The sequence below is a fragment of the Fragaria vesca genome, linkage group LG4 (genome assembly GCF_000184155.1).
Source record: "Fragaria vesca subsp. vesca linkage group LG4, FraVesHawaii_1.0, whole genome shotgun sequence".
NCBI classification, from domain to species: domain Eukaryota; kingdom Viridiplantae; phylum Streptophyta; class Magnoliopsida; order Rosales; family Rosaceae; genus Fragaria; species Fragaria vesca.
This window is the reverse complement of record NC_020494.1, coordinates 11876747-11903575: the sequence shown is the minus strand read 5'-3', so window position 1 is coordinate 11903575 and position 26829 is coordinate 11876747. Positions and strand designations below refer to the sequence as shown.

Below are 26829 nucleotides of genomic sequence, written 5' to 3'. Positions count from 1 at the left end.
AACCATGTGACAAACAGAAAAACTTTGTCTGTGTTATATGTTGGAGAGGAGAGATCACACATTGGAAAAGTGACAAAGAAAATATAACTCATAACTAGGTGGGTCATTCCTAATTGTACCGAGGTCTTTTGTGATTAAAACCCAACACTTTAAAGGTGGTTAAGTTAGGACAATATCGGTACAAGGATGATCCACGGGCCATGCTTGTCGCTGTTTGACATGGTACCAGAGCGGGTCCCTCTCCAGTTGCGTCTCTAATGAGCCCGGGTTGGTTCTTTCATGGGTCATGGCTCTGGTTTGCTTCTTTCGAGTTTAGGGTTCTTTTAATTGTCATTGGGATTTCGAGTTTGGGGTTCTTTCAGTTGTCATTGGAAGTTTGAGGTTCTTTCGGTTATCATGGGGCCTGGGTTGGTTCTCCAATGAGCAGTTGCATCTCCAATGAGCCCGGGTTGGTTCTTTCAGGGGCCATGGCCTTGGTTTGGTTCTTTCGAGTTTGGGGTTCTTTCAGTTGTCATTGGAAGTTTGAGGTTCTTTTGGTTATCATGGGGCCTGGGTTCAATTTATTAATCAGTTTCATGTGCAAACCTAAAAGTTAGGTTGCACGTGAAGAGGAGTGTTGGAGAGGAGAGATCCCACATTGGAAAAGTGACAAAGAAAATATAATTCATAACTAGGTGGGTCATTCATAATTGTACCGAGACCTTTTGTGATTAAAACCCAACACCTTAAAAGTGGTTAAGTTAGAACAGTATTGGTACAAAGATGATCCACAGGCCACGTTTGTCGCTGTTTGACATTATATACATCTGTGTTTTAATCCATTTCCATACTTATATAACAGTTTATCTCCCTCCATCAGTGTGTAACCATATGTCAAGCACTCTTCATTGACCAAAGCATCAAATCTCTTCTTCAAGTATTTGCTTCTGCTACCTGCACAACTGATCTGTTAACATCATAAACTAATATTCCTCAAACCACATACATTCCATATATAAATAAAGCTAGCCTTTCTTCTTGATGCTTCTTTGGCCTCCATTGTCCACAACAATTTCTATGCTCTTGATGGGTTGAGTCATGAGCTTTGAGATGAGATTGTCAAAGTCAAGGACTAAGGCCATGAACAGCCTTACTGGATCAACTGGACTTGTGAACTCCTCTGTGAAAATGATAATTGAACCCATGATTCTGGATTTCTAATGGTACAATGTACTTGTAGAGAAGTAGAGAGTAGAAAATAAGGATTCAATATGATTTGGAATGCTTCAATGTATATTCTTCTCCATATTGGAGGTTTATATAGAGATACAACTGTAGTGCTAATAGGAAATATATCTCCTACATCTATACAAAAATATTTAACCTACACATACAAGGAAAGTAAATATTTACAAATATTCTACACTCCCCCTCAAGTTGGGCATGACCAAGTTGGTGCATAGATATCAATCATGCCCAACTTGACAACTGAGTCATCAAACACTTTCCTTGATACTCCTTTCGTAAGAAATCTGCCAATTGGTCTTCTATATACACAAAAAGAAAACACATTATTTTCCTGTCCAAGTTTTCCTTGATAAAATGCCGATCTACCTCCACATGCTTGGTCTGGTCATGTTGAACAGGATTATGAGCAATTTCAATTGCAGATGTGTTATCACAATGCAAGTCCATAGGTTGTTTGAGTTTAAAACCTAATTCTTTCAACACATTACGAATCCATAACATCTCACAAACTCCATGTGCCATACCTCGAAATTCTGCTTCAGCACTTGACCTAGCAACAACCTTCTGCTACTTACTACGCCAAGTTACAAGGTTTCCTCCAACAAATGTAAAATACCCAGATGTAGATCGTCTGTCTGTCTTATCACCAGCCCAATCAACATCGGTGTACCCTACAACTTCCAATTCACCCTTCTTTTCGAACAACAAGCCTTTGCCAGGTGTCATCTTAAGATACTTCAGAATACGGTACACTACATCCATATGATCTTCACTTGGACAATGCATAAATTGACTAACCACACTCACAACATAAGCAATATCAGGTCTGGTATGAGAAAGATAAATAAGTCTCCCTACTAGACTTTGATACCTTCCTTTATCAGTCGGGACTTGATCTGGATAGATGGCGAGGTTGTGGTTCATCTCAATTGGTGTCTCAACTGGTTTGCAGTCAAGCATTCCAGTCTCAGCTAACAAATCAAGTACATACTTACGTTGGGACAAAGAAATCCCTTGCTTTGACCTTGCAACTTCAATTCCAAGAAAATACTTCAACTGTCCAAGGTCCTTCATCTCAAACTCCTTTGAAAGGTACTTTTGTAGAGCCTCCATCTCCTTTGGGTCATCCCCTGTGACAATCATATCATCAACGTACACAATCAGAGCAGTGATCTTACCCTGACTACGTTTGATAAACAAAGTGTGATCCGAGTTGCTTTGTCTATAACCAAACATCTTCATTGATTTGGAGAATCTTCCAAACCAAGCTCTAGGAGATTGCTTCAAACCATACAAGGACTTCTTCAACTTACAAACCTTGCCGGCATCGCACGATCTACTTTTGATTCCTGGTGGCATGTCCATATACACCTCTTCCTCCAAGTTTCCATTAAGGAAAGCATTCTTCACATCAAACTGTCGTAGAGGCCAATCTTTAGTTGCTGCAAGTGAAATCAAGATTCGTACAGTGCTGATCTTTGCTACAGGCGCAAACATTTCTTCATAATCAATGCCATACCGCTGGGTGTATCTCTTGGCAACCAACCGTGCTTTATACCTGTCAATGATCCCATCTGCTTTCAACTTTACAGTGAATACCCAACGACATCCAACGGTCTTTTTCCCAACTGGTTTAGGCACAATATCCCAAGTTGAGTTTTTCTGTAATGCCTCTAGTTCTTTGTTCATTGCTTGAGTCCACTTGGGATCTTCCATTGCATCTTGTACATTACTAGGAATAGAAACACTAGATAATTGATTAATGACAAGGGCGTGTGACTCGGCCAATCTATGGTTAGACATGTAATTGGCTACATGATACTTAGTTTTGGGTTTAATGTCAGATTCATATTAATTGTTTCTTTGGAACACCTTTGGTAATCCTCTGTGACTTTCTAGATACAATATTATCTACCTCAGATAATTGATTTAAATTTAAAGATACCTGAGCAGGGACATTCGCGGCAGATTCTTTAGTCGATGGTGCTGAGAAAGGGAAAACATCTGACGAAGCATTTTCGGGACAATTTTTTGTCAAATCTGTGGGACTCAGGACTGCTGCCTTTTCATCTGCATAACCAGTGTCGTTGTTGACACGCGTCGGAGCCGGACCAAGCCTAATGTCTTCAGTTGAGGGCGCAGCTCGGCTTGGTCGGCTCGGCTCAGTACAGATGCGACCAGGCCTGCTTTCTTCGGGTAAGGGCGCAGCTCGGCTTGGTCAGCTCGGCTCAGGGGAGATGCACGGCTCAACAGAGAGGTCCACGCCTGAAGAGACGTCCACGCTGTCTGCCTCCCTGACATCTGCGTCATGTGCAGCCGGTGGGGTCCTCATGTCTGCCTCCCTGACATCTGTGTCATGTGCATCAATTCCATTATTTTTTGTAGCTTTGTCAATTCTGAATCTGGACTCCAAAGCTTCCAACTCTTCAAATTCCTCAAACTTAAATAAATGTCTAGAATTCCCTTCATAACCTCTCTCCTCCTAAAGAGAAGACGTCGAAGCTCCCCCTGAGTAATAAGGTTCAGATTCTCGAAAAGAAACATCAAGAGACATGTAAATTGTGTCGGTGAGAGGATCATAACACCGATAGCCTTTCTGAAACTCGGCATACCCAAGAAAGATACACCATTTGGCACGAGGATCAAGTTTGCTTCGTTGTTGCTTGGGAATATGAACATATACTACGCATCTGAAAACACGGGGCTCCAAGTTTGGCAATGATGGTACTATAAAAAGATGTTGAAGTTGCTGTAGAGGACTTTGAAATTCAATCACCCGAGAAGGAATACGATTAATGATATAGGCAACAGACTTCAAAGCTTCTCCTCAATATTCAAGAGATACATTCATGCCAAATAAGGATGCGCAGACAACTTCAAGCAACTGTCGATTCTTTCGCTCTGCCAATCTATTCTGTTGAGGAGTGTATGTATTTGAAGTCTGATGTCGAATTCCATGAGTTTGCATAAATTTTTGCATAGGACCATTAATATATTCTCCGCCATTGTCAGATTGGAAGACTCGAATAGCCTGTTGATATTGTGTAGACACCATCTTGTGAAATTCTTGGAATATGGAACAAACCTCATTCTTATTCTTCATGAGAGATACCCATATCATCCGAGTACAGTCATCAATAAAAGTCACATAATATCGAGCTCCAGAATGAGTAGAGATCTTGGCAGGTCCCCAAACATCAGAATGAATTTTCATGAATGGAATGGGACTTTATTAAGACTAGGGGAATATGAAATCTGATGGCTTTTAGCCAATTCACATACATCACAACAAAACTCTGAATCACTAACAACCGAAAACAAATGAGGTTGTAGTTTTTTAAGATAACTAAAAGATAGATGTCTCAATCGCTTATGCCATAACCATAACGCTGCCTTTGCATTCTCTACTCCATTGACCTGATTCACTTGTCCCAATAACTGTTGCTCTCCTTGCTCTGTCAGATCCAAGTAGTAAAATTTTCCCTTTCTAGTACCACAACCTAGAACCCGCCGAGTTAGAATGTCCTGAAACACACAAAACGAGGGATAAAAAGTAACAATACATGATAATGCTTGAATGATTTGGCTAACTGAGAGGAGATTGTATGCTAATGATGGGACAACTAAAACAGAATCAAGGGTTAATGTGTTGGAGAGGACAATAGAGCCTTCTCCAGTGACCGAAGTTGGAGTACCATCAGCAGTAGAAACAATATTTTGGGTGGAGGGTTTAAATTTTTCCAAGAGGCTAGGATCATTAACCATATGGTCAGACGCCCCTGAATCAATAATCCAAGAACTATTCCTAGATACCTTACCGATTATACCTGTTTCTACGACATTGGCGGTTGCATTGGATGGTTGCTCCTCTTCTGTAGTAGCTAAGGCAGCATTTGCTTGATTCTTTCGGGGTCTTCTTGTGAAATCCCACCAATCTGGGTAACCGATGACTTCATAGCATCGTCGCTTGCTATGACCCAAGTCTCCACAAACCGGACACTTGACGTTTGCATAAGGATTCGGTTTTGCTGGGGAGCTACGTGGTGGAGCATTTGAGAAGCCTGGAGGACGACCCTGTTTGCGTTGGACAACCATAACAGAAGACTCAGCAGCATGTCCCATAACTTGCCAATCAGAATGCACCTTTCGAACATAGGCATAACTTTGCTCCAAGGTGAATTTTGGGTCTTTACGAAGGATCTCACCACAGACTTGATCATACTCTGAATCGAGCCCACTAAGGAACATGTGAACTCGCATACGCACCATAGTGGTCGTTTCTTGAATAACTCCAGCTACTGTGTTGTTTTGAGAGGCAATACGTTGATCGATCTCTTGGAACATTCCCACCAATTCATTATAATAGATAGGAAGAGGCCGACCATTCTGTCTCACTGCAAAGCGCTTCTTATTCAATTCAAAGATTCGAGTCTCATCAGAATCATCATAAAAGGTCTTCTCAACTGCTTCCCAAACATCTTTGGCTGTTGGTAGTCGGATATATCGATTGATGAGTGCTTGCTCCATGGAATCAATGAGCCAAATTTTTACTCTCTCATTCTCTGTGGTCTAAGTTTCAAATTCAGGCGAATTCTCATCTGGTGTGACTTTGGCTCCGTTGACCGCGTGCTCCAATCCTCATCTTCATAAGAGGTGCCCATATTGAATAATTGGTTTCATTCAAGGCAACACTGGTCGGAAAGGCCGAGTTGTCTTGAGTGGTGGTATGATAATGGTTGACAACCGGAGGCATGAGTGCAAAGGGGTTTTCAGGTTCGGTGATTTGATCTCCCATTTAAACTAAAAAAAGGTTTGCTTTTGTTTGTACGCAGCGGATTTTGTTTTTGGTGTTATGAATCGAAATTCAGGTTTCAGGTTTCGGGTTTCGGAAGATACAAGTTTGATTGGCTCTGATGCCAAGTAGAAAATAAGGATTCAATATGATTTGGAATGCTTCAATGTATATTCTTCTCCATATTAGAGGTTTATATAGAGATACAACTGTAGTGCTAATAGAAAATATATCTCCTACATCTATACAAAAATATTTAACCTACACATACAAGGAAAGTAAATATTTACAAATATTCTACATAAAGAAACTCTGACAAACAAAAAAAGATCAGATAGATAGATGGAGAACAGTAGCACAAATATAGCAATGTGAAGGGAGGTCGATGGATACGTCAATTGTAGAGAAGCTTGTCTTTTCATATTCTTTACCAACTTAATAATTATGGTCTCGTTTTAAAATGTATGATATGAATGAATTCCATTTGGTTTTCTACTAGACATTTCATGTCTCCAACATGGTTAGATTAGTATTTATCTTCATCTCCTAAAAGCTCCCAAAAATATGGCCTTTAATGGAAAAAAAAAATTAATGAAAAGATTCCAATGGATCGAAATATCTAAGATGACTTATGTAGCTAATCAAGTTCTTCTTAGGTAGAATTCCTTTGATTGTAAGAGGTATTAGAGTCTCACGTACAGTTTCACTCATGCACGAATGGTTATAAAAGCCTTGCAGAAGCTAAAGGAGCCCTTTGTCTCCATCGTTGTAAGTTTTCAACAAGGGGAGCTTATTACCTGTTGCCAACTTGGCCAAGGCTGTCGCCTTAGGCCTCAAGCTCCAAGATGCCTCCTATAATTCTGATTCAGCATATAAACATATAGTTAAACCCCAAAAGAGAAGGTAGATAGAAAGCTGGATGAAAAGGAAGTTGGCAATATGAATAGTCTTCTAAGTTTTACAAAGAGAAAAATGCACCGCCGGTACCTCAACTTTTGTGGCACGGTCAAAGTGGTACCCATACTTTAAAAACTATCAATGTGGTACCCAAACTTCTATTTCGCTACGAAGGAAAGGCCTGATGCCAATTTCCGTAACTGTGCCGTTAGTTTGTTGACGTGGCTGGTATGAGGTCCACTAAAAAAAGGTGTAATAACAAAAATAACCTTCTAATTCTCCAAAACCGTTTTCCCTCCAAAATCTTTAAAATTGAATATTTGGTTTTCATCTTGGGTATCACATTGATTAGTTCAGTAAAATTTAAGTATCACATTGATCAGTTTAGTAAAGTTTAGGTATTACTGTTGTGTTTATCTGCTGACAATAAATACTATGCAATGCAATAGCTGAAAATGTAACATAGAAATTCAAACATAGAACCAAAAGGTCTGCCAATATCACTGAATTAAAACCATTAAAACCAACATCAGTTCAACATGAGAAACATACTATGCATTAGATTCAAGCTTAATTGGTTTCCAAAAACTCAAGGAACCAGATTGTTTGCAAAAAATTAATTCCAAAACATGATGAAGTACACATTATGTTTCTCTAATTTAAAGCCAGCACATTCACTTTTGAGCACCCCTTGCTCCATGATTTTGGCTGCTTTGAGTAGGAGGCTGTGTTGAGGCCGGCTGATGCACTACCATTTCCAGTAGAACTACCCTCCATTGCCAACTTCATTTTCTTCCATCCCTTTCTAGACTTTATGACCTGGTCCTTGATAGGTCTTGATTCCTTGGGTGGGGCTGGTGCCCTTTGGACCTGTGAAAGACAAACAAGACATTTCCAACACAATTCAACAACAACATTATTTCCAACAGTTAACAAAACATTTCAGCAATATTCCTAAAACCAAAGTACTCCTGAAATGTCAATGAAAGGATAGTAAAAAGATGCAAACACTGCATTGTGTTGTGAAGTGGCTTAAAGCAATAAAGCATTCAAACAAAACGGAAAGACATTCTAAAGCAATGATCAATTAGATTACCACAACGACAACTAACGTTCATGTCGTCCAAACGTTGATTGCTTAAGGAACAGCTCAACCAAAGATGATCTCAGCACACTTATGGACACTGGAAGTATCGGAACATTCACCGGATCAGAAGACACCAAACACCACATCAGTCCAGTTAGATGCACTATTTTGGTGCATGGACAAAATAGCCACCTATTGACAAAATAGCCACCTGCATCTGAGCAACAAAAATATATCAAAAATAACTATTTTGAAAGCCAATCACCAATTACTCTTTTAATCTTATATAAGGGCTTTTATGCAAAAAAAAAAAAAAAGAAAACTTTTATGAATTTGGTATTCTTCTCTTTCCAGAGTTGTTATAGTATGGTAGGAGCAAACTTGTTACTAAAATGGAGCTGAATTAGTTCTGCAGCAATGCTAACAAATTGGTCTAGTCATTTGCCATATTAGCTATTCTAGGGTCCTCAACATGAACAATAATGATAATCCAACAATGTAAAATGAATCCAATCCCATACGAAGGTGTGATTAGAAGCTTGAAGGAACTTTTGGCAGGATAATTCAGTGCCTTTGTAGACAACACAGGTCATTGTACTAGGACATCTTAGTTTACAGATTTACAAGTTGACAAATTTAACAGCTTGTGTCAAACTAATCATATCCTATGATCATAATGCTTAGCTTTGATATTTTGAGGTGATTAACACATAGATTACGATGGGTTGGATTATGCACATAAGGCCGAGATCTATTGGTTCTCACCAGTTGCCACATTCATGGCTAGTGCGGTTGGGGGACGTGACACCTAATTCTTGACAGGTACATGAAATTCTGACAGCCAAGTAAAATCCCAAATTTTTCAGGTTCTAATTTGCATAACAAGCAGGTGAAACAATGAAAAAGCTGCATAACAATATCCTCGAAACGCAAGCAATGCTTAAAAAAACAAGTGACAAGGCAATATCCTATATATAGCCGGGTGAGTCGAACATTGCAAGACCCAAACAATCATCAAATTCATTTTATTCTAAAAGCATCAAAAACCCCTAATAATTAGGTTAACCACCACTGAACCAATATTGACACACCAGCACGATGAAGATCCCCAATATCCCCAAAAATACATAAAATCATGCCAGAAATACGAAAATTAACATACTCACTACCTCAAAAAAGAAAAATTGAACCGATTTATACAGAAGAAAAAGGAATAAGTGGACCTACCACCGAGCTTAATCGATTCTTTGGCATCGAACCCAGAATTGACGGAATGGCGAGGAAGGATCCACAAGATCCCGGAGAGGAAAACCGAGAAGCCGAGAATTAAACGAAGACGCATCGGAAGCTGAACTCCTGGGCGATTCTGTTCAAGAATTTGGAACATTCGGGACAAATGAACCCAGAAGCATCGAGGGTTTGGTGACTCTGATCCTGGAGGTGTTGCTGGTGCAGGCTTTTCTCACCTTTCCCCATTTGTAGGGAATCTGGGAGTCTCACACAGACTTGGGTCTCGCCGTCTCGTCTCTTTCTCTGTCGAAGAAGAAGAAGAAAGGGAAGAAGAAGGAAGGTGAAGAAGATGTGAGAGAAAAAGTCGTTTTTGACTCGATTAGGGTGTAGTTTGTGTAAAATGTCTTTTTTGCCCTTTTTTTAGTGGACCCGATGCTGGTCACGTCAGCAAACAGACGGCACCGTAACGAAAATTTGCCTTAGGCCTTTCTTTGGTAGCAAAAACAAAGTTTAGGTATCACGTTAATAGTTTTTAAAGTCTAGGTACCACTTTGACCGTCGCACAGAAGTTGAGGTACCGGTACTGTCAAAACTTCTTTTACAAATTACCTAGCTATGCTGCAAATGTTTCATCTATGTTTTCTTAGTCCTTGCCTAAAACTAATTAAAATGTTAATCCGATTTCTCTATACGTCATACTCTCAAATTATAGTTTCTGATTAAGTTTGAAAGACCTCAAAATTCGCATCAGGCCTCGTTTCATATAGGGATGGCCCTGGCCAGCATGCATAGATCAAGATGATCCACCAACTAATCTACTCATAGGTGCAACAAAATTATTTTTCTTTTGTACTCCAAATATTCATATTCATTCAATTTGTCTTCAGGTGACCATGAATATTCGGAATCAAATAGAATATAATTATATGCGAGGACTGAGGCCGGGTCTATGAATGAATATATTGTTAGTTTGCAGTTTTGCAAACTGTGAAGAAGTGCAGCTAGCCCTACACAGGAATAGAGAATTTTGCAACAAATTCAATTCCATGTATAAATGTCTCTTTCTCTTTGCTGAACCTTGGAAGTGGCTCCCTTTCAACTCACATCAAGACAGATTGTACATAAGTCAGGCCTTGTACTAACCGAAACAAATTTCTGGAACAAGAATTTTTTAATGTCTCTCCTACTAGTCTTGAGCCTACATATACTACCCCATGATCACCATCTTCACTGACCAAAGCTGTTCTAATTTCTATACAAGCGGTTTCTCACTATGGGGGTGACCACCTATACAGATGAGTACACTTCCCCAATCCCTCCATGCAGGTTGTTCAAGGCCTTAGTCCTTGATGCTGACATCCTTGTCCCAAAGCTCATGCCTGATGCCCTTAAGAGCATCGACACCATCCAAGGTGACGGAAGAGCAGGAAGCATCAAGCAGATCAATTTCGCCGAAGGCATGCATATAATGTTATAAACAGCTAGCTTGCTAATAGATAAATTAACTACTACCTGAGTTGTTCACTTCTCAGGCAGTCCGGCATGACACATTTTGTTCGGTAAACTGTTGTTGAACATGTCGTGCCAGATTCACAGTCTAACAACATTAACATGTTAGCTGTTTGACAAATGAACATTTACCCCCACACTTTGATTTTACACAAAATTTGTGGAGTTTCTTAGCATGAACATGTTATCTTTTATGCAGGTGGGCAGATCATTTCTGTGCGAAATAGGGTTGATGAGGTGGATGATGAGAACTATGTGTATAATTACACCTTGATTGAAGGAGATGCTTCGGTAATGGAGAAAGTTGAGTTTATTTCTTATGAGGTTAAGTTTGAGGCCACACCAGAAGGTGGCAGTAAGAACAGGATGGTGAGCAAATACCACACCAAAGGTGACATTGTGCTCAATGACGAAGACATGATTTCTGGCAGAGAAAAGGCCTTGGGGATGTACAAAGTTGTGGAAGCCTACCTCCTCCAAAACCCAGATGTCTATAATGATACTTGATATCAAACATTTCATCTGTAGATTGCTCCTAAAAAATAAAACAATTCATTTGAGAGGGGTGTTCAAAGAAAATTTCTATGAGTCTGTCATGTTTATAGGTGTGGCTTTGGTTTATCGGCCTCTTGATATAATGGCAATGCAGTTATGCGTGATTGAAACACTTTCACTATAATAAATCTGAACTTTGATCATCTGGACTCATACCTCAGCGCTTTATGAATTAGAATTTAGAAGGTTTCAATCAAAGAGTTCAGCAGAAAAAAGAGAACAAGGAACAGCTAAACAAAATGCTCTGGACACACCCAAGTAAAATCCTAGTGCTTTTCTGGACCTATACATCATCTCATAAATCTCTTGGATGTCTCCAAAGTTGAATACCCTCCTGGCCTCAGATACACCCGCAAAGCCTAAACCCCCCAAAAACCAATTTGTATACTTCTGGCTATGTCAACAAGGGAGCCCTTCTAACGAGGACCTTTAAGTTGAGGACTAGTCAAAGATTTTTCAGTTTATGGTTTAAAAGATCCATTTTTCGATCACATTTTGGCATCTCATCCGTTCAGTTTTTAGGTCTATATGAGTAGATTAATTCTATAAATTTTCAGCTATATTAGTGATTGTTAAAGTAACAAACTAGATCAAATTAATGGACGAACCAAATCTGTCAAACATGAACCGTTCAAGTTTATAATTGGTAAATCACACTTATAAATGCTTTAACGATTTTCAATATGGCTGAAATTTATAGAAATAATTTACTCATTAAGATGTAGATATAAAATCAAAAAATAAAATAAGCTGAAAAATATTTTTCCTTAACTTAAGGCTCCTACTAGATGGGCAATACCAACTCTGGTTCTTCTTTCTCTGCTGCAAAGAAAAGGAAAGAAAATCTCAAGTAGAAGTCCTTGGGAAGCAAAAAGACAACAAGTTGAAAATAATATTCCACCCAACTCATCTAGAAATATAATCAATTCAAGGATCCACTAATTTGACAACAAGGTTCATGGTTCTCGCTTGCAAAACGAAATGAACGATATCCAGCTGATCCAGTTGTTCTTTAGGTACTGGTGGGAACATGAAACAACTTGATCATCACGTTTGATTTCTCATTTTAAACCCCATAAAACCATGTCAGCTAGTCTTCCTGGTTAATATAAAAAAAGGCAAAGAGTATTTTCAGGGCATGGAAATTTCATGCCTCCTGTTAATCTCACGTATAAAATATGAGACATTTTTTATAGGTTTATAAGAGTTTGTGTCACTTTATATATTGTCAATTAATTTTAAATATGAACCAGACTATTTTATCACCTCCCATCTGATTTTACATGAAAATTTCATGTCTTCTATTGAGATATTAATCCCACATATAAAATATAAGATATTCTCTATAAATTTATAAGAGTTTAAGTCATAATATATGTTATTAATTAATTTTAAATACGAGCTTTGTCACCTCCCATCTGGTTTTGTAAAGAAGATAGAACCATCCATAGCCGTGTTGAAAAGTCCACTTTAGAACACATTCTGGTCCATGTTTTACGTCTCATATAAAGCATTCCCCCTCCTAAAATATCAAAGACATCAAATTTACCATCATACCAAGCCGCCAGGGCATAGAGTCTCAGTCTTCATATTATCATTTCTGAAACATCATCATCCAATCTTTCATACACTTCAAATCCGTATTTCTAATCAGAGTCTTGATCAGAAGCTAGCTGAGCCAAGATGGGGATCACCAAAATCAGTCAGAAGTTTATCACTCAGGTAACTCCAGAAAGGATGTTCAAGGCCTTGATCCTTGATGCTCACAACCTCTGTCCCAAGCTCATGTTCTCTTCGATTAAAAGTATCGAATTCCTGGAAGGTGAAGGAGAAGTTGGAACCATCAAACAGATCAACTTCACTGAAGGTATTATTGATCAGCAAGTCAACTCTTTCACTTTTCCATTTATGTTTCATATATACTCAAAAGGGTTAGCTTCAGATCCAACTCATATAAGCATTTAAACCCTTTAATGATCCGACTGATCGAGTTTCAGATACCAACTTAAGAGTTTCATGCCGGAATGAACTAAATTGGAAATATTTGCATCCTTTGGTCATAGAACTAGTCTAATAGGTAACTAAATGTTTGGTGTTGTTTGTGATGTGCAGCTAGTCCTATGAGATATGCAAAGCACAGGATTGATGCTCTGGACAAGGAGAATCTGATGTGCAGGTACACCTTCATTGAAAGTGATGCAGCAGAACATTTGCTGGACAAGCTTGAGTACATTACCTATGATGTCAAGTTTGAAGGGTATGGCAGGGGAGGATGTATATGTCATTTGACAAGTGAATACAAAGCCAAAGATGGTATTCAGATCAAAGAAGAGGACATTGAGCTTGGCAAAGACAGAGCCATTGGGATGTATGAAGTCCTAGAGGCCTACCTAATGGCTCATCCTCGTGCATACACTTGAAAGTAAAACATTTCAAGAAGTTGTAGAAATTAATTTGTGGGAATTATGATGCTGTGAACAATACATCTAACATGTACTGTTGTTCATGTTTTTGTTTCCAGACTTAATTTTGTTCTTGTACTTTATATTCTGTATTTTCCTGTTGTGATCTACAAGATTGTGATTATATATGATTCTGGTTCTGATCTAATCTGGGTCTGTGTTATCTTTCGGAATGTAAAAGTAGTTCATCCAAATTCATGGACAAAGCCAATATAAAAGATAGATTTATTGGAATCCAAACTAATTGATGCACCTATGTCTAGGATGGGTTATGCAATTCATTATAATTCTCTGTAACTAGTTGAAGCTTAAAACCAAATATATCATTAGTGATTTAACTCTCAAACCTCCTATCTTGTATAGTGATGTATAAAGATCTAGTACACCATGAACTATTGACTTCAAATTAGCCTACTGTATTTGTTAATTCACTAATGAATAGTCTTATTTCTTCCAACCTCCTATTCACTTTAGTTGCATAACGCTTTGGGCTTACTCAAAAAAATTACCACCATTGAATCATAAGCCCTGTGCATTTAGCCCAAAGGCCCAAAGGACTAAGCGAATAACTATATTTTGTAGCAAGAACGAAGCAAGTGTTTCCGAACATGAACACGAACACGCACACACCAACGCTTAACAAACAAGCGTTTCTACTTGTATTTTGCATGAAACTCTTCAACCAAGACATTCCCCTTACTTTGGGAAGTTGGGGAAAATGTTGGTGGAACCTATGTCAAACGCTTCAGTTAAGCGTTGTGTGAGTGTTCCACAGCTCTCAGCGACGTCAAGCACCCCTTAACTGTACACGTGGACACATAGATACGGCCCCAGGTGAGTGCAATCCAGCTGTCACCATGCCCTCACTCTCGACGTAACTACTTCATTCTGTAATTCCGGAGTGAGAATGACCGGATCCGTCTGATCTCTCCCCTCAAAAAAATTACCACCTGATCTCCCCTACTAAAAAATTTACCACCACTGAATCATAAGCCCCGTTCAGTTAGCCCAAAGGACCAAGCGAATAACTGTACACTCGGCCAAGATACTCTGGGTTGAAGCCTATTAAGGCTCCACACGTGTCTCAGCCTCATCACATTAAGCGATAGGACTCCAACTCAACAGAGCTTACCTGTTTCCAGGCCTGCATCTCTGCAGATAGTGGCCCGGGGACTTTCCTGGGCCTGATCAAGAATCATAGCCCAATCGCTTTGTCCAGTGGTGTTACGCGTTATTCAGCTACCCAGGTTTATAAGACAAGAAGAATAGTCCTCATCTTCGATGTGGGATATGAATGTTCACAGCCTAAAATTTTGCTCACAGAGTCGAATAAAAGATGAGCTACAAAACTTCGTCCTCGTACCCAGGATATGCTACTGTTTCTTGTAAGCGCCGCCCATGTGTTTATAAACACCAAATCATGTATTTTCTTTAGAGAATTTTTGAAGTTTGAACTCATAAGTCCAAGTTCCAACTAAGCGGCCAAGCAACTTTGAAACTATTATGACTACAGCTCCAAGTCTATGATCAAAGCTTTGAAAATCTTTCTAAAATAGATTTCCATCTGTATATATATGTACTACCACTGCTTAGTTTCCAACCAGTTCCTATATATAATCAGGTTTTGATTATCTAGATCATCCTTTTACAATCAGTCTACATATCATCATGGGTGTGACAAGCATTTCACAGGAGTTCTTGTGCCCGATTGCCCCATCGCGCATGTTCAAGGCTTTGATCATAGACTCTAAGAACTTGATCCCAAAGCTGTTGCCCCAATTCATAGCAAGCGTTGAGGTAACTCAAGGAGATGGCGGAGCAGGAAGCATTGAACAAGTCAACTTCACAGAAGGTTAGAAACATACATTACTTCTAGCCTTCTAGGCTCTAGCTATTAGCTACTACTCACTACTTCTGCAGTTTCTCCTATATTGATTTCTTCTATTGATGAAAGCTCTGTTTGGTATTACAATATTGTAGGTAGCCATTTCAAATACGTCAAGCACAGAATCGATGAACTCGACCAGGACAATTTTGTGTGCAAGTACACTATGATTGAGGGAGATGCATTAGGTGACAAGCTTGAGTCTATTGGCTATGAGGTCAAGTTTGAGGCAGCTAGTGATGGGAGCTCTATCTGCAAGATGACAAGTAATTACAACCCCATTGGAGAAGCTGAGGTCAAGGAAGAGGAGATTATAGCAGGAAAGAATAGTGCTATGGGGATTTACGAAGTAGTTGAAACCTTCCTCGTAGAGAACCCAAATGTTTATTCTTGAATTGGATCATTTGATTGACCCTCCAGTTTTTTTATAGTTACAAATACACATATACATGCATATGTCACAGATTCAGAGCAACTGTATTGCTTAGGATTCGATCTTCTAAACCCTCAACAAGGGTTAACACATCATATATAATAAAAGTTCATAAGTCAAGAATATAGTGAGACTTCTATTGCAAACTGAGAACACTAATCAATAATGGGAAAGGTGCCATCTTTCATTGTCATATGAATTTAACTCCTTGATTTCTTTTGTTGAATGTGTTTGGATCAATCTTACCCATGTAAAATAATTTTAAGATTATAAACTCTTGATATTAACTTCACAAACAGTCAAAAAATTACGTATTCATCGTTTTCTTCTCTTAAATTCATAATACACGACTAGGATTAAAAGTCAAGCACGTCTAAGAGATCAATTCCAAGAAAATACCCAAATGCGATATAAGATTACTTGTTCTTACATAACAAAGCATGAAACACTAGTCAGTTTTATTCTTTCATTGAGGAAATGGACCTTGTTTTCAACTTGAAAGCAAACTCGATCATCAATCAGTCAAAGGAAAACTAGTCAATTTTTTCTCCAATCTATAGCCAACCAGTCTGTATATTCTTTAAGGTCCTGAAAAACTTTCCTGCTTCAATCTTTATATTCAAAAAGAAAGAATGTACACAACACCTTGAGCTTTTAGATTTTGGTCAAGTTTTTTTTTGTTTGCATGCTCAAGTTGCTCGCCTGCTTGGTAGTCCTTCATTTTAGAAATTGAAGCCTCAAATAGAAAAATACCAGAACCAAAATATCTGCATGAAATATAAATTATATAATCTAAGCAGGACCAGCAAGATACACTTAAAACAAGCAGATCTTTTGCAGATTTGAGCCTGTGAGGTCTAAATCTTCCCAACCTTGGCCAAAAACAAACAGTAATCAACTTTACAAGTGAAGACTCAAAGCTCTACTTCTGAACCTCTTTACCATGACAAATTAAACAGATTCAATTAGCCAAGAACCTGCTTTTCTGGTCAAAATGCAGATACTTAATAAGAAATTAATACATGATTAGTTATATGAATTGCACTTGATAATATTTGGAAGGTGCTGGATGGTTTGAGCTGGGGCTAGTCTGGCCCTGCCCCAATACATTGTAGTATAGCTTTTGTTTTTAGACTATAAAGAATGGCTGAAATTGAAATTCAAAAGCATCAGGCAATTTATTCAGTAAAAGGAATCACCAAGTACAAGATGTCCTCTAAAATCAATCAAATACTTCTTCATGAATTGTTAAATGTGCCTAACTAAGTTCTCTCCTCCTTCACGCGAAGAGACAGATCAACAAACGTAGTTTAGGCGCAGCCCTATCCTGCAAGTTAACATGGTGAATTCTCTGATTTCCTATTAGTGAAGACAAGTAAAAGGCGAACTTGCAAATCTCAAACCTTCTGTAATCTAGGGATTGTGTACCGTTCATATAGCTATGAATCCTAAAACCTCAAACTGTTAGAAATAAGGTCGACAATGTATATCAAGCCAAAACATCGCGATGCAATGCTAAAGTAAGCACCACTTAACTGTTGGTGTCACCTCATTAGAAAATCAGTCGACAATGTATATCAAGCGAAAACATTCAACCAATTTGTTGCCAGCGTGACACAATGCTAAAGCACCACTGATTATTATTATTGGCATAAATTGTTGGTCTTACTCATGAAAAGCTTTTGTGTACACATTGTCTGAAAGAATCTGAATTCCAATCTGTATCACCCTTTATGACTAAAATGAAAGCAGAATTTATATGCCTTCCAGCCCTAGTTTCTCAACACAATTTTCATACGTGTATATTGATCTTTCTTGTGACAAAAGGATTCCACAATAGTGGATCTCCTTCAACCTCAAAAGCCACCCACAACCACTGATTGAAATAAACAAACTTGATCTCACTTTAATTCTTTTAAAGGGTCGGTTTTGGATATCCTAATGAGCTCAAAGACATCCTTTCAATTATAGACGTTCATCCATAGTAAAGCAAATTCTCTTTGGCCTCATCAACATTCCATACAAAACCGACCCTCCCTCTTTCCTTTCAGGATTTGACAATGACTTGTGAAGAGGCTAATCAAGCTGCAACATTACTATCTTTGTGTGAGAAAAAGTTGAATGATTCCATTCATGTCCCACATCTTTTGCCTTCCAATTATTCCTTCTTACCTGTGCATGCAAATAAAATGCCACCTATTGATTCTTCATTTATGCTCTCCACCCTCCTCATCACATTTCCTGGCTTCTCTTCTCTTCTCCAGCCATGGTTCCAGAATTAGAGGTATGCATGCATGGCTCCAAATACGTAACAAATAATATATGCAATTATGCATCAACGTTAATCTCTAACCACGTAGTTCCTTTGTCGAATGCAGAAACCTCGGATTACCGAGATACATGTCCGGATGGACTGCAATGGATGTGTACAGAAGATTAAGAAAGCACTACATGGCATCAGTGGTAAGCATTCATGATCTTAACTCTAAAATCCAGGCCTTCACTCTTTGCTGCTATCTAATTCTGATGAACTAAGACTGTTTTTTTATCTTTGAACAGGTATATATGATCTCTACATTGACTTCCCTCAGCAGAAGTTGACAATAATAGGGTGGGCGGATCCAGAGAAGATAGTAAAAGCCATAAAGAAAACAAGGAAGATTGCCACCATATGTTCCCATATAGAGCAACCAACAGAGCCTGCTCCTCCTCCAGCAGAACAACCCCCTGAAGGGGGCGCAGCACCACCTCCCGATGCAGCAAACCCTCCAACAGAATCACCTCCACCAGCCGAACCAACTCCACCTCCTGAAGCTGTTCCACCAGCCGAGCCACCAAAGGACCCGCCACCACCGGAACATGCACCACCACCCCGTCCACCCGAGGCACTACCAACACCTGTGGCTGCTGAGACCAATCTAGGCCAACAACATCCGGTGTACCACCACAGACCAAGAGAAGTTGGGGAAGTTCGTACCATACACCACTACCCTCCTGATTATGGCTACAGATACGGCTACCCTAATGGCTACCCCGGGTACTATAACAGATACCATAATAATCAAGGACCTCCACCGGAACCAACTCCTCCCCCTGCCCAGGCTCCTTCTCCTTCTCCTCCGGTTCAGGTCCATGCACCACCGCCTGTCTATGTGACACATAGCTATAACACATACAGGCCATCACCTTATGTCACTGAATACGAGTATGTTCAACCACCCCCACCACAACAGACGCATTACAGTAGGATCAGCCAATACCACCACTACAATGAGGATCAACCATATCACAATGTCAGCAGCAATGGAAATGGAAATGGCAATATCACATCTATTTTTAGCGATGAAAATCCGAACGCGTGTGCTGTAATGTAGACAGAGATTGGTGATGAAGGCGGGCGCTAAAGAATCTCAGGCGGGAAAGTTAATGGAGAATATATTGGCCTATAAAGATGTATCATTTGGTGGCAAGATATATTTTCCAATAAACATGTGATGATGTTAGCCTGTTAGGGGAGGAATCAGATTCCAATCTTGTAAGAGAAGAGTGAACTGATCCTAAATCCCACTAGGGGAACTTGATACATAGTACTACCTGGAATTCAGTTTTATGTAATAGAATTCTATAAAAGCTTCTATATTTTGAACCATTACTACCCTATTCATTTTTCAAATACTTGTCTTCATTATTCGCTACTCATGAGGCTCGACTGTCTTATCTTCTGCACTTGATAAGTAGCAAGTCCTTCCCAAACCAAGTTTTGTTTCTGAAGAAGCAATCTGTGACAATAACATTTTCCAAAATCATGTTACGTAAATCATTCTTCTCCCCACTAGAGTCCTAACCCGAAATACTCCATCCCTAAATGTTGCTACTGAATCAAGAAAGAAAAAGATTCAAATGATGACTCACTGTTTTAACTGGTGCCCAAATACAACCCACTGTTAATCAGAAGCCATACAAATGACCATTTTAGTAGGTTCTCTCCAACACAGAACTAAACCGACAGCATTTTCAGACAACACCTACAATCTTCCTCTACTTTGCACAAAGCAGAAATTTAGAATCAAGAAAAAAAAATTATGCACCACATTATCCAGCTCCTAGTTGCATCAAATGAACACTAAGAGGATTTTACAGCCACCCAATCTAATTCCCTGATTCATCCCCAAACCCTTGTAGGAGAGTTGACCACATTTGAGATTCTCAAAGACACTGAAAAAGACACGGCAAACTGTCATCACTAGATATTCAAGTCCAGAGAAAGAATGACAAAGATCCCATATGTTAATTGAAGATGGATACGTTCAATGATATAGCGAATTCTGATACCATGTATAAAGGTGTTTGTGCTTCAAGATGTAGCAGTGTCATTAGGAAGAATGAAAATATTTAACAAATAGTTATGACTTATGACTCTATTTACAAGGGCAAGGGTTCAAGAATATCCCAATGAGATGGATCCTAAAACATGGTAACATCTACAAAAAGAACAAGAAAGCAAAGCAAATATCACATTATCAGAAGTACTTTACTGTCTCATTGAGGAGTAAAACAGTACCTGAGATCCAAGAATGACAGCACCCTTCTCCAAAAACAGCGTGAGATGGCTTGTAAGGTTGAAACTTCCGGTAAGCCGTCTTCGAGGCAGCACATAAAGCTGTGCACCCCCTTGTCAGCAAAAGACTTGAGATAGAAAATGGCATTCTGGAAAGCAAGAGTGTTCAATGTTTTGCCATCTCCAACAGCGCCAAACTCCAAAATGGAAACACTATGCGGTCTTGGTTTTAATTGCACCGAGTTTGATAGCATTTCCCAAACTTAGCAACAACAGCAATACCACCTGAAAAAGCAACAGCAAGACAGCCACTAGTTCTCAGATGAATTTCATCAAACACAAATTCACTCGACCACTAATCCAGAAATTAAAAGCAGAACAAGGTACAGAACAGGATCAAAGTTGCAAAGTTGCAATACATGAACACACGGACACCAACCAAGTCAACCATACAGCATCACATTTCAACAAATTAGATAGATTGTATTAATGGAAGGATGGAGTTTCGAATGCGTTGGGTACTATGTGGATATTTATACAAGTGATCGATAGACATGTTTTATGTGCAACAGACAAATATGTTAGTTCACCTGTATGTGATCTATATAATCTACGAGCTTTTGTATTTTTGTCTAGGATTCATTTTCCAGTGCAGCAGGGAGGACTATGGATATATGACTGATCTATGGATGGTTATATACGATGGAGATCTAGTAATCGGATGTAAGAAGTCTGGAAATTGGTTCCTGTTTTTATAAGAAGCATTTGTACATGGTTTCCTTGGTAGTTATCTGCATATGAGGGTGACAGACTGCATTCTCAGAGCAGCACGTCTACTTTTCTAGAAATAGAGTGACTCAAGAGTCAATACCATTTACCCTATATGATGAAGTATAACCTTCAATAGAGAAATTATCAACCAACAAAACCTTAATACTACTATTGTCAGCGCAGCTACTCTTTTGTATAGTCCATGTAGATGTCAACCGACATAACCTTACTCATAAGTAAGTATAAGCAGAAAGGTACTAAACAGAACAAGCTCAAAATAGTGTAGAAATCAATCAAGGACCTTCATTGCAACTATGAAAACATGTTTCTTGCTTCAGTTGACAACAATCTCACATATTGAGCCTTCATCACAGTCCGAAACGATGTCATCAAGAGACAGAGACATACCACAGGAGAAACTGAGACTCGGCTTAACCACCGGCACAGCCTCACTACTCAAGATTTGTAGAACTCTCCTCATTGTAGGCCTCTTGGAGCTATCCGGGGTAGCACAAGTCAAACCGACAAGCAACAGCTTCCGCATTTCATCCCTAACAGACAATGTAACAAACATGAATGATGAAATAGTATGATTGTTATAGGTTAAAAATTTCAAACAAATAAACGTTGGCTGATGCAGATTGATTATCGAAGTGTTGGGCATACGACAATGATCCCTAACACAAAATGGCTCGTATGAAGTCCCTAATGCCAAAAGTTCAAACTTGTTCACTCTAACACTAACTGACACACAACATCTGGAAAAGCAAATTAATTTCACATTCTAGCTAATCGCTTTTGTTATTAACAATCAACACTACTAGTCAACAAAGTTGATCAAAAAGCACCAATCATTTCAACAACACAATCAATAACAAAACCCCGACACATGAAATTCAAATACTAAAAACGAAATAAAAATGTCACCTTTCTTCCCTTCTTCCTCAAATTCGCTTCACAAACCAAAACCTAAAGATGTCGCCGTAATCGCCACGTCTTCAGCTTTGTCTTCAGTCATTGCGGGCTTGCGGCTTCCCAAAGCAGTGAGTGAGAGAGCTCACGTCCGTTGCGCGCCTTTCTTAATTCATTCAAGTGCTAAACATTAGGGATGCAAAGTCATTATTGCCCCCACAATCCTATATTTATTTACAGATATGTTTCCGGCGAGTTTCCGACGCTTTTCAGGCATTTGAAAGAACATATTCTGAACAGAAAAGCCACCGGGTACGCGTTGGTATGGCCTAAAAAGGCGAAAAATACCCGGATATTGCCGGAAAAGCGTCAGATACATATTTGTAAATAAGTTGGATAAGCGAGAATAATAATGTTTTTTCATCCCGAAGGTGCAAAAAATCAGTGGGAAGTTACTGAAAAGTCACTATTGCCCCCTCGATCTTACTTATTTTTTAATACGTTTCCGGGGGGTTTACAGATGTTTTCGATCCGTTTCCAGCGTTTCCGAGACCAAATTCCTGACCTGCAAGCCACTGTGTACACGCTTGTATGGCCGAAATCGGCTGGAAACACCCGTATACGGCCGGAAAATGGTCGGATACGCTTTTCGTAAATAAGACTGCAAGCAGGGGTAATAATAACTTTCACTCCTAAGGTGCAAAAAATCCATAGTAGAAACTTATCAAAAACTGAGAGTTGTGATGCATATTGCAAGGATTTTGATGTTAATGAGCTGCGCAGTTAATCTGACTTACCTCATTTTAGTGTATTTTTCTTGTTGCAGAAGTTGAAACCAACATATTTTCTTGCCTTGTAAACTTTTTCCCCTTTCTGTGTTTTTGGTGTCTCCTTAAAGGCTTAAACATTGTTCTCTAAATAGTTGCATCATGATCCAATGCCCGGCAATATTGAAAGTCTTTGATCAACACCGTAAACTAGGTACCTCCGGTTCAACTTTCAGATGGCTTGAGTTTGAAGTCAAACTCAAGATCAATGATATAACAAGCTGGTCCATTCTGGATTTGGTCCCAGTTTCAATTGTATTGGTATCCCAACAGCAACAAACAATGATCTAACTCGCACAAAGCTAGAGTAACATCAGAGTGACCAGACATGTCACTTTTTCTCACCTTTACTAATTACCATGCAATTCAACATCAAATAAAAGATGGTACACCGCACCAGACTTGGAAGGAAAAAGAGTAATTAAATTTAAGCACCAGTACTCACAATATATCCCAAGTTCTCTTACACCATCACTACCAAAATTTGCTTACACATGAATGAAGAAATGAAGAAGCTGTACAAATAATTTGCAGAATGGAACATGCAAGAGTGCAAATCTACACAGGTCGATGAAGAAACGAATAATCTGAACATGTACTGTCTTATTGGAAAGAATTGTGATCTAAATTACTGTAATTGGCGGTAGAAATTTTTGGTTCTTTTCCCTCATTATGGATTGTGACTGAAAAAATCTGGGTATGGATGAATGTTATCATAATGCTACGGCTTTTCCATTCAAGGTCTGTATCGAAAAGCAGTCTGAGGAAGAATTTGAATGTGAGGACTTAAGGGCAGAACATGGTTCAGGAAAGACAGAATCAGAAAAGCCAGAAACATTTGAACATACCCAAGAATTTGTAGAAGAACCTGAACTGATTGACAAGGAGATGTTGGACAAACAAAAGGAAGTGAAGGGGGATTCCTTGATCCCAGTGAATTTTCCAGCAATAGAGATGTTGGTACCGATCACATCCTGTAAGCTGATGTGATCCAATACTGGAAGGGCATTAGGATCAAAGTTGTCATCCGGATGGGAACCAAACTGACCAGACGCACCAAATGCCACGCCGATGTTTTCCATTTTGACATCTGAAATGATTATATTTCTGATATAACCACCTCTACCCTTTGTTGTTCTAAACTGAATGCCACTAAGTGAGTTGTATAGGTGGACCTGCTCCACAAGCACATTAGAAATGCCACCGGACATCTCACTACCAAAGGCAAGAGAAGAACCAGAAGATGATTGTAGCTGGACCCGTCTGATGTGCACATTTGTGGTTGGTCTTCCATAGGCAATGCCGTATTCATCCCAGCCACTCTTGAGGACAATGGCATCATACCCCATGCCAATGCTGCAATCTTGTATGCACACATTATTAGAAGAATCTGAAAATTACAAAGAAAGAGGTGTAAATATGAGTTCTCATTTCATTTTTAGACACGAATGGTAAAACATTATGCGCATAACAAGAGTTTGTACTAAAAACAGAAATGATTCAGGTGCTCTTTCACTCAGGAGACTAAAGAGGAAACTTGGGGAAGAAGGCTCAAAATCTAGCCAACACATCTACTTGATTTTGTAGGTGTCACCATAACAAGCAAAAACATGTACACATCTTGAAACCTGGCTATGCTTTCAAGCAAATTTTTGGTGTCTCAAAACCCATGAACAATAGTGTTTGACAAGAATTCTAAAACAAGTAGTCAAGAGATGTCATACCTGGGACTATACCAACTGTATAAGGGGACTCCGGGGGAGCAGAGACAGAGATGTTGTGAATATGTACATTACTGCATAGAATTCATTTATAAAACATAAATATCTCCTTTGAACCAATAAATATAATACAACTATAATGCATAAGCTAACAAACCTGCAGTAGACTGGATGAATGTTGTATGCAGGAGAATTGACAAACGTGAGGTTTGAAACAACAACATCTTTAGAAGAAACTATCTCTACAAGATGAGGACGGCTATGGTTTAAAGTATGAGAGCTAAACCAATCCCACCACACTGATCCTTGACCGTTGATGGTTCCATTATCACCTAGTGCAATAAATAGAGAAACAAAAAATTTAGATACCTATAAGAGATCATGTCAGAACAGCAAGGAAAATTCTAACATTCTGCATACCGGTTATGACCACATCCTGTAACATATATCCATTTATCAAGCTACGATATCTCCCTCCTGGGAGTTCAATCCCTCGACCGTACGAGGGCAAGGGCTCAAGAATATCCCAATGAGATGGATCCTAAGCAAGAAAACATGGTAACATTTACAAAAACAACAATAAAACAATGCAAATATCACATTATTAGCGGTACTAACTGTCTCATGGAGGAGTAAAATAGTACCTGAGATCCAAGAATGACAGCACCCTTCTCCAAAAATAGCGTGAGATTGCTTGTAAGGTTGAAACTTCCGGTAAGCCATCTTCCAGGCGGCACATAAAGCTGTGCACCGCCCTTGTCAGCAAAAGACTTGAGATAGAAAATGGCATTCTGGAAAGCAAGAGTGTTCAATGTTTTGCCATCCCCAACAGCACCAAACTCCAAAATGGAAACACTATGCGGCCTTGGTTTTAATTGCAGTTTAGAATCACAAGGCCAATCTTCGTCTTCTCCACCGAGTTTGATTGCATTGCCCAAACTCAACAACAAGAGCAATACCACCTGAAAATGCAACAGCAAGACAGCCACTAGTTCTCAGATGAATTTCATCAAACACAAATTCACACGACCACTAATGTACAAATTAAAAAACAGAACAAAGTACATAACAGGATCAAAGTTGCAAAGTTGCAATACTTGAACACACTGACACCAACCAAGTCAACCACACAGCATCAGATTTCAACAAATTCGATAGATTGTTAAATGATCAATGCATATAATACAGAAGTGAACTAAAACTAAACTGAAAAAGATACAGAGTGAGATTAAAGAACCACCAAAATCCAGTAAAATCCAAAAGGGTATCCCAATTCACAACACCCACAAAGCAGAAACAAGAAACACAAATCCTGAATCTAGAACTGAACACAAAAGATCAAGTCTTTGGATACCAAATTGGCATAAAAGGGGACAAAGCAAAAAACACTTGAAACCCAGAAAAAAGAAACGTACTTACTAGCATCTTCATGAGTCAAACACAGCTCTGAGCAGCAGAAGCACCACTGACCAAAAAGACAGCAGAGAAAAAGAGAAGAAGAAGAAGAAGAAGCACACAGAAAAAGAAGAGGTTATGGGAATTGTAAGTATGTGGGTTATTGGCATTAATTGTGTAAATGCCACAAAGCATAAATGATTATATATCAAGAGAGGAAGAAGAGAGAAATAATTGAATGGCACAAGGGGGAAAGAAATGTGCCACTATAGAAATGCCAGCTATCTCTCCCAATTCTCACTTGCATGCAAAATCAAAATCGAAAACAGAGGAGGTGAAGCAGAGAGAATAAAAGGGTAAGCAAATTTAATTTAATTTAATTGCCCACTAAATTGCAATTACCCCCTTAATAAATTATGATTAATAACGTCTCTCGCCGACAAATTTTAGTTTGAAACGGCCCTCACCATGAGAGAGAGGAGAAGAAGAAGAAGAAGACAACCTTGTTGTTGTAATATTTAAGAGAGATAGTTTTGAAAAACAAAAAAGAAATTAGGGGAAATTTTTT

The 26829-nt window shown here is 39.0% G+C and overlaps 6 protein-coding genes across 7 annotated transcripts; 4 read left to right on the top strand and 2 right to left on the bottom strand.

Moving 5' to 3' along the window:
* Window positions 1–7395: 7395 nt before the first annotated feature.
* LOC101298215 lies at window positions 7396–9545 on the bottom strand. Of its 2 annotated transcripts, XR_184483.1 has the most exons (3): window positions 9231–9545; window positions 8013–8220; window positions 7396–7786 (listed from the first exon to the last, which is right to left on the bottom strand). XR_184483.1 is itself a non-coding variant. In XM_004296837.1 (2 exons), the coding sequence occupies exons 1-2, from the start codon at window positions 9388–9390 to the stop codon at window positions 8024–8026; spliced, it is 357 nt and encodes a 118-aa protein (XP_004296885.1). In that variant the 5' UTR covers window positions 9391–9545; the 3' UTR covers window positions 7396–8023. The 2 variants fall into 2 exon arrangements, 1 of the variants encoding a protein (XP_004296885.1); XM_004296837.1 differs by having other exon boundaries at window positions 7396–8220.
* Window positions 9546–10506: 961 nt separating this feature from the next.
* LOC101299668 (major allergen Pru ar 1-like) lies at window positions 10507–11249 on the top strand. The gene is made up of 2 exons (XM_004298102.1): window positions 10507–10645; window positions 10942–11249. Exons 1-2 carry the CDS (start codon window positions 10507–10509, stop codon window positions 11247–11249), a joined length of 447 nt encoding a protein of 148 aa, XP_004298150.1.
* A 1580-nt stretch (window positions 11250–12829) lies between these two features.
* LOC101297925 (major allergen Pru ar 1-like) lies at window positions 12830–14062 on the top strand. The gene is made up of 2 exons (XM_004296836.1): window positions 12830–13164; window positions 13410–14062. The coding sequence occupies exons 1-2, from the start codon at window positions 12981–12983 to the stop codon at window positions 13715–13717; spliced, it is 492 nt and encodes a 163-aa protein (XP_004296884.1). The 5' UTR covers window positions 12830–12980; the 3' UTR covers window positions 13718–14062.
* Window positions 14063–15316: 1254 nt separating this feature from the next.
* On the top strand, window positions 15317–16048 carry LOC101297632 (major allergen Pru ar 1-like). The gene is made up of 2 exons (XM_004296835.1): window positions 15317–15611; window positions 15740–16048. Exons 1-2 carry the CDS (start codon window positions 15428–15430, stop codon window positions 16036–16038), a joined length of 483 nt encoding a protein of 160 aa, XP_004296883.1. The 5' UTR covers window positions 15317–15427; the 3' UTR covers window positions 16039–16048.
* A 2401-nt stretch (window positions 16049–18449) lies between these two features.
* LOC101297341 lies at window positions 18450–19710 on the top strand. Its single transcript, XM_004296834.1, has 2 exons — window positions 18450–18540; window positions 18637–19710. Exons 1-2 carry the CDS (start codon window positions 18450–18452, stop codon window positions 19449–19451), a joined length of 906 nt encoding a protein of 301 aa, XP_004296882.1. The 3' UTR covers window positions 19452–19710.
* Window positions 19711–23881: 4171 nt separating this feature from the next.
* On the bottom strand, window positions 23882–26582 carry LOC101297052 (probable polygalacturonase-like). The gene is made up of 7 exons (XM_004296833.1): window positions 26286–26582; window positions 25511–25828; window positions 25287–25407; window positions 25024–25198; window positions 24870–24940; window positions 23994–24535; window positions 23882–23905 (listed from the first exon to the last, which is right to left on the bottom strand). The coding sequence occupies exons 1-7, from the start codon at window positions 26295–26297 to the stop codon at window positions 23882–23884; spliced, it is 1263 nt and encodes a 420-aa protein (XP_004296881.1). The 5' UTR covers window positions 26298–26582.
* Window positions 26583–26829: the final 247 nt, after the last annotated feature.

Excerpts from the sequence above, each read along its gene's own strand:
- LOC101298215 (XM_004296837.1), bottom strand. The coding sequence starts at position 9,390 with ATGTTCCAAATTCTTGAACAGAATCGCCCAGGAGTTCAGCTTCCGATG. Across the intron at positions 8,221-9,230 it reads AGAATCGATTAAGCTCGGTG|ATGCAGGTGGCTATTTTGTC; the intron begins GTAGGTCCACTT and ends TTTGTTGCTCAG.
- LOC101299668 (XM_004298102.1), top strand. The coding sequence starts at position 10,507 with ATGGGGGTGACCACCTATACAGATGAGTACACTTCCCCAATCCCTCCA. Across the intron at positions 10,646-10,941 it reads GAGCATCGACACCATCCAAG|GTGGGCAGATCATTTCTGTG; the intron begins GTGACGGAAGAG and ends TCTTTTATGCAG.
- LOC101297925 (XM_004296836.1), top strand. The coding sequence starts at position 12,981 with ATGGGGATCACCAAAATCAGTCAGAAGTTTATCACTCAGGTAACTCCA. Across the intron at positions 13,165-13,409 it reads ACAGATCAACTTCACTGAAG|CTAGTCCTATGAGATATGCA; the intron begins GTATTATTGATC and ends TGTGATGTGCAG.
- LOC101297632 (XM_004296835.1), top strand. The coding sequence starts at position 15,428 with ATGGGTGTGACAAGCATTTCACAGGAGTTCTTGTGCCCGATTGCCCCA. Across the intron at positions 15,612-15,739 it reads ACAAGTCAACTTCACAGAAG|GTAGCCATTTCAAATACGTC; the intron begins GTTAGAAACATA and ends ACAATATTGTAG.
- LOC101297341 (XM_004296834.1), top strand. The coding sequence starts at position 18,450 with ATGCAGAAACCTCGGATTACCGAGATACATGTCCGGATGGACTGCAAT. Across the intron at positions 18,541-18,636 it reads AGCACTACATGGCATCAGTG|GTATATATGATCTCTACATT; the intron begins GTAAGCATTCAT and ends ATCTTTGAACAG.
- LOC101297052 (XM_004296833.1), bottom strand. Across the intron at positions 25,199-25,286 it reads ACAGGATGTGGTCATAACCG|GTGATAATGGAACCATCAAC; the intron begins GTATGCAGAATG and ends TTATTGCACTAG. Across the intron at positions 24,536-24,869 it reads TACAGTTGGTATAGTCCCAG|ATTCTTCTAATAATGTGTGC; the intron begins GTATGACATCTC and ends TGTAATTTTCAG.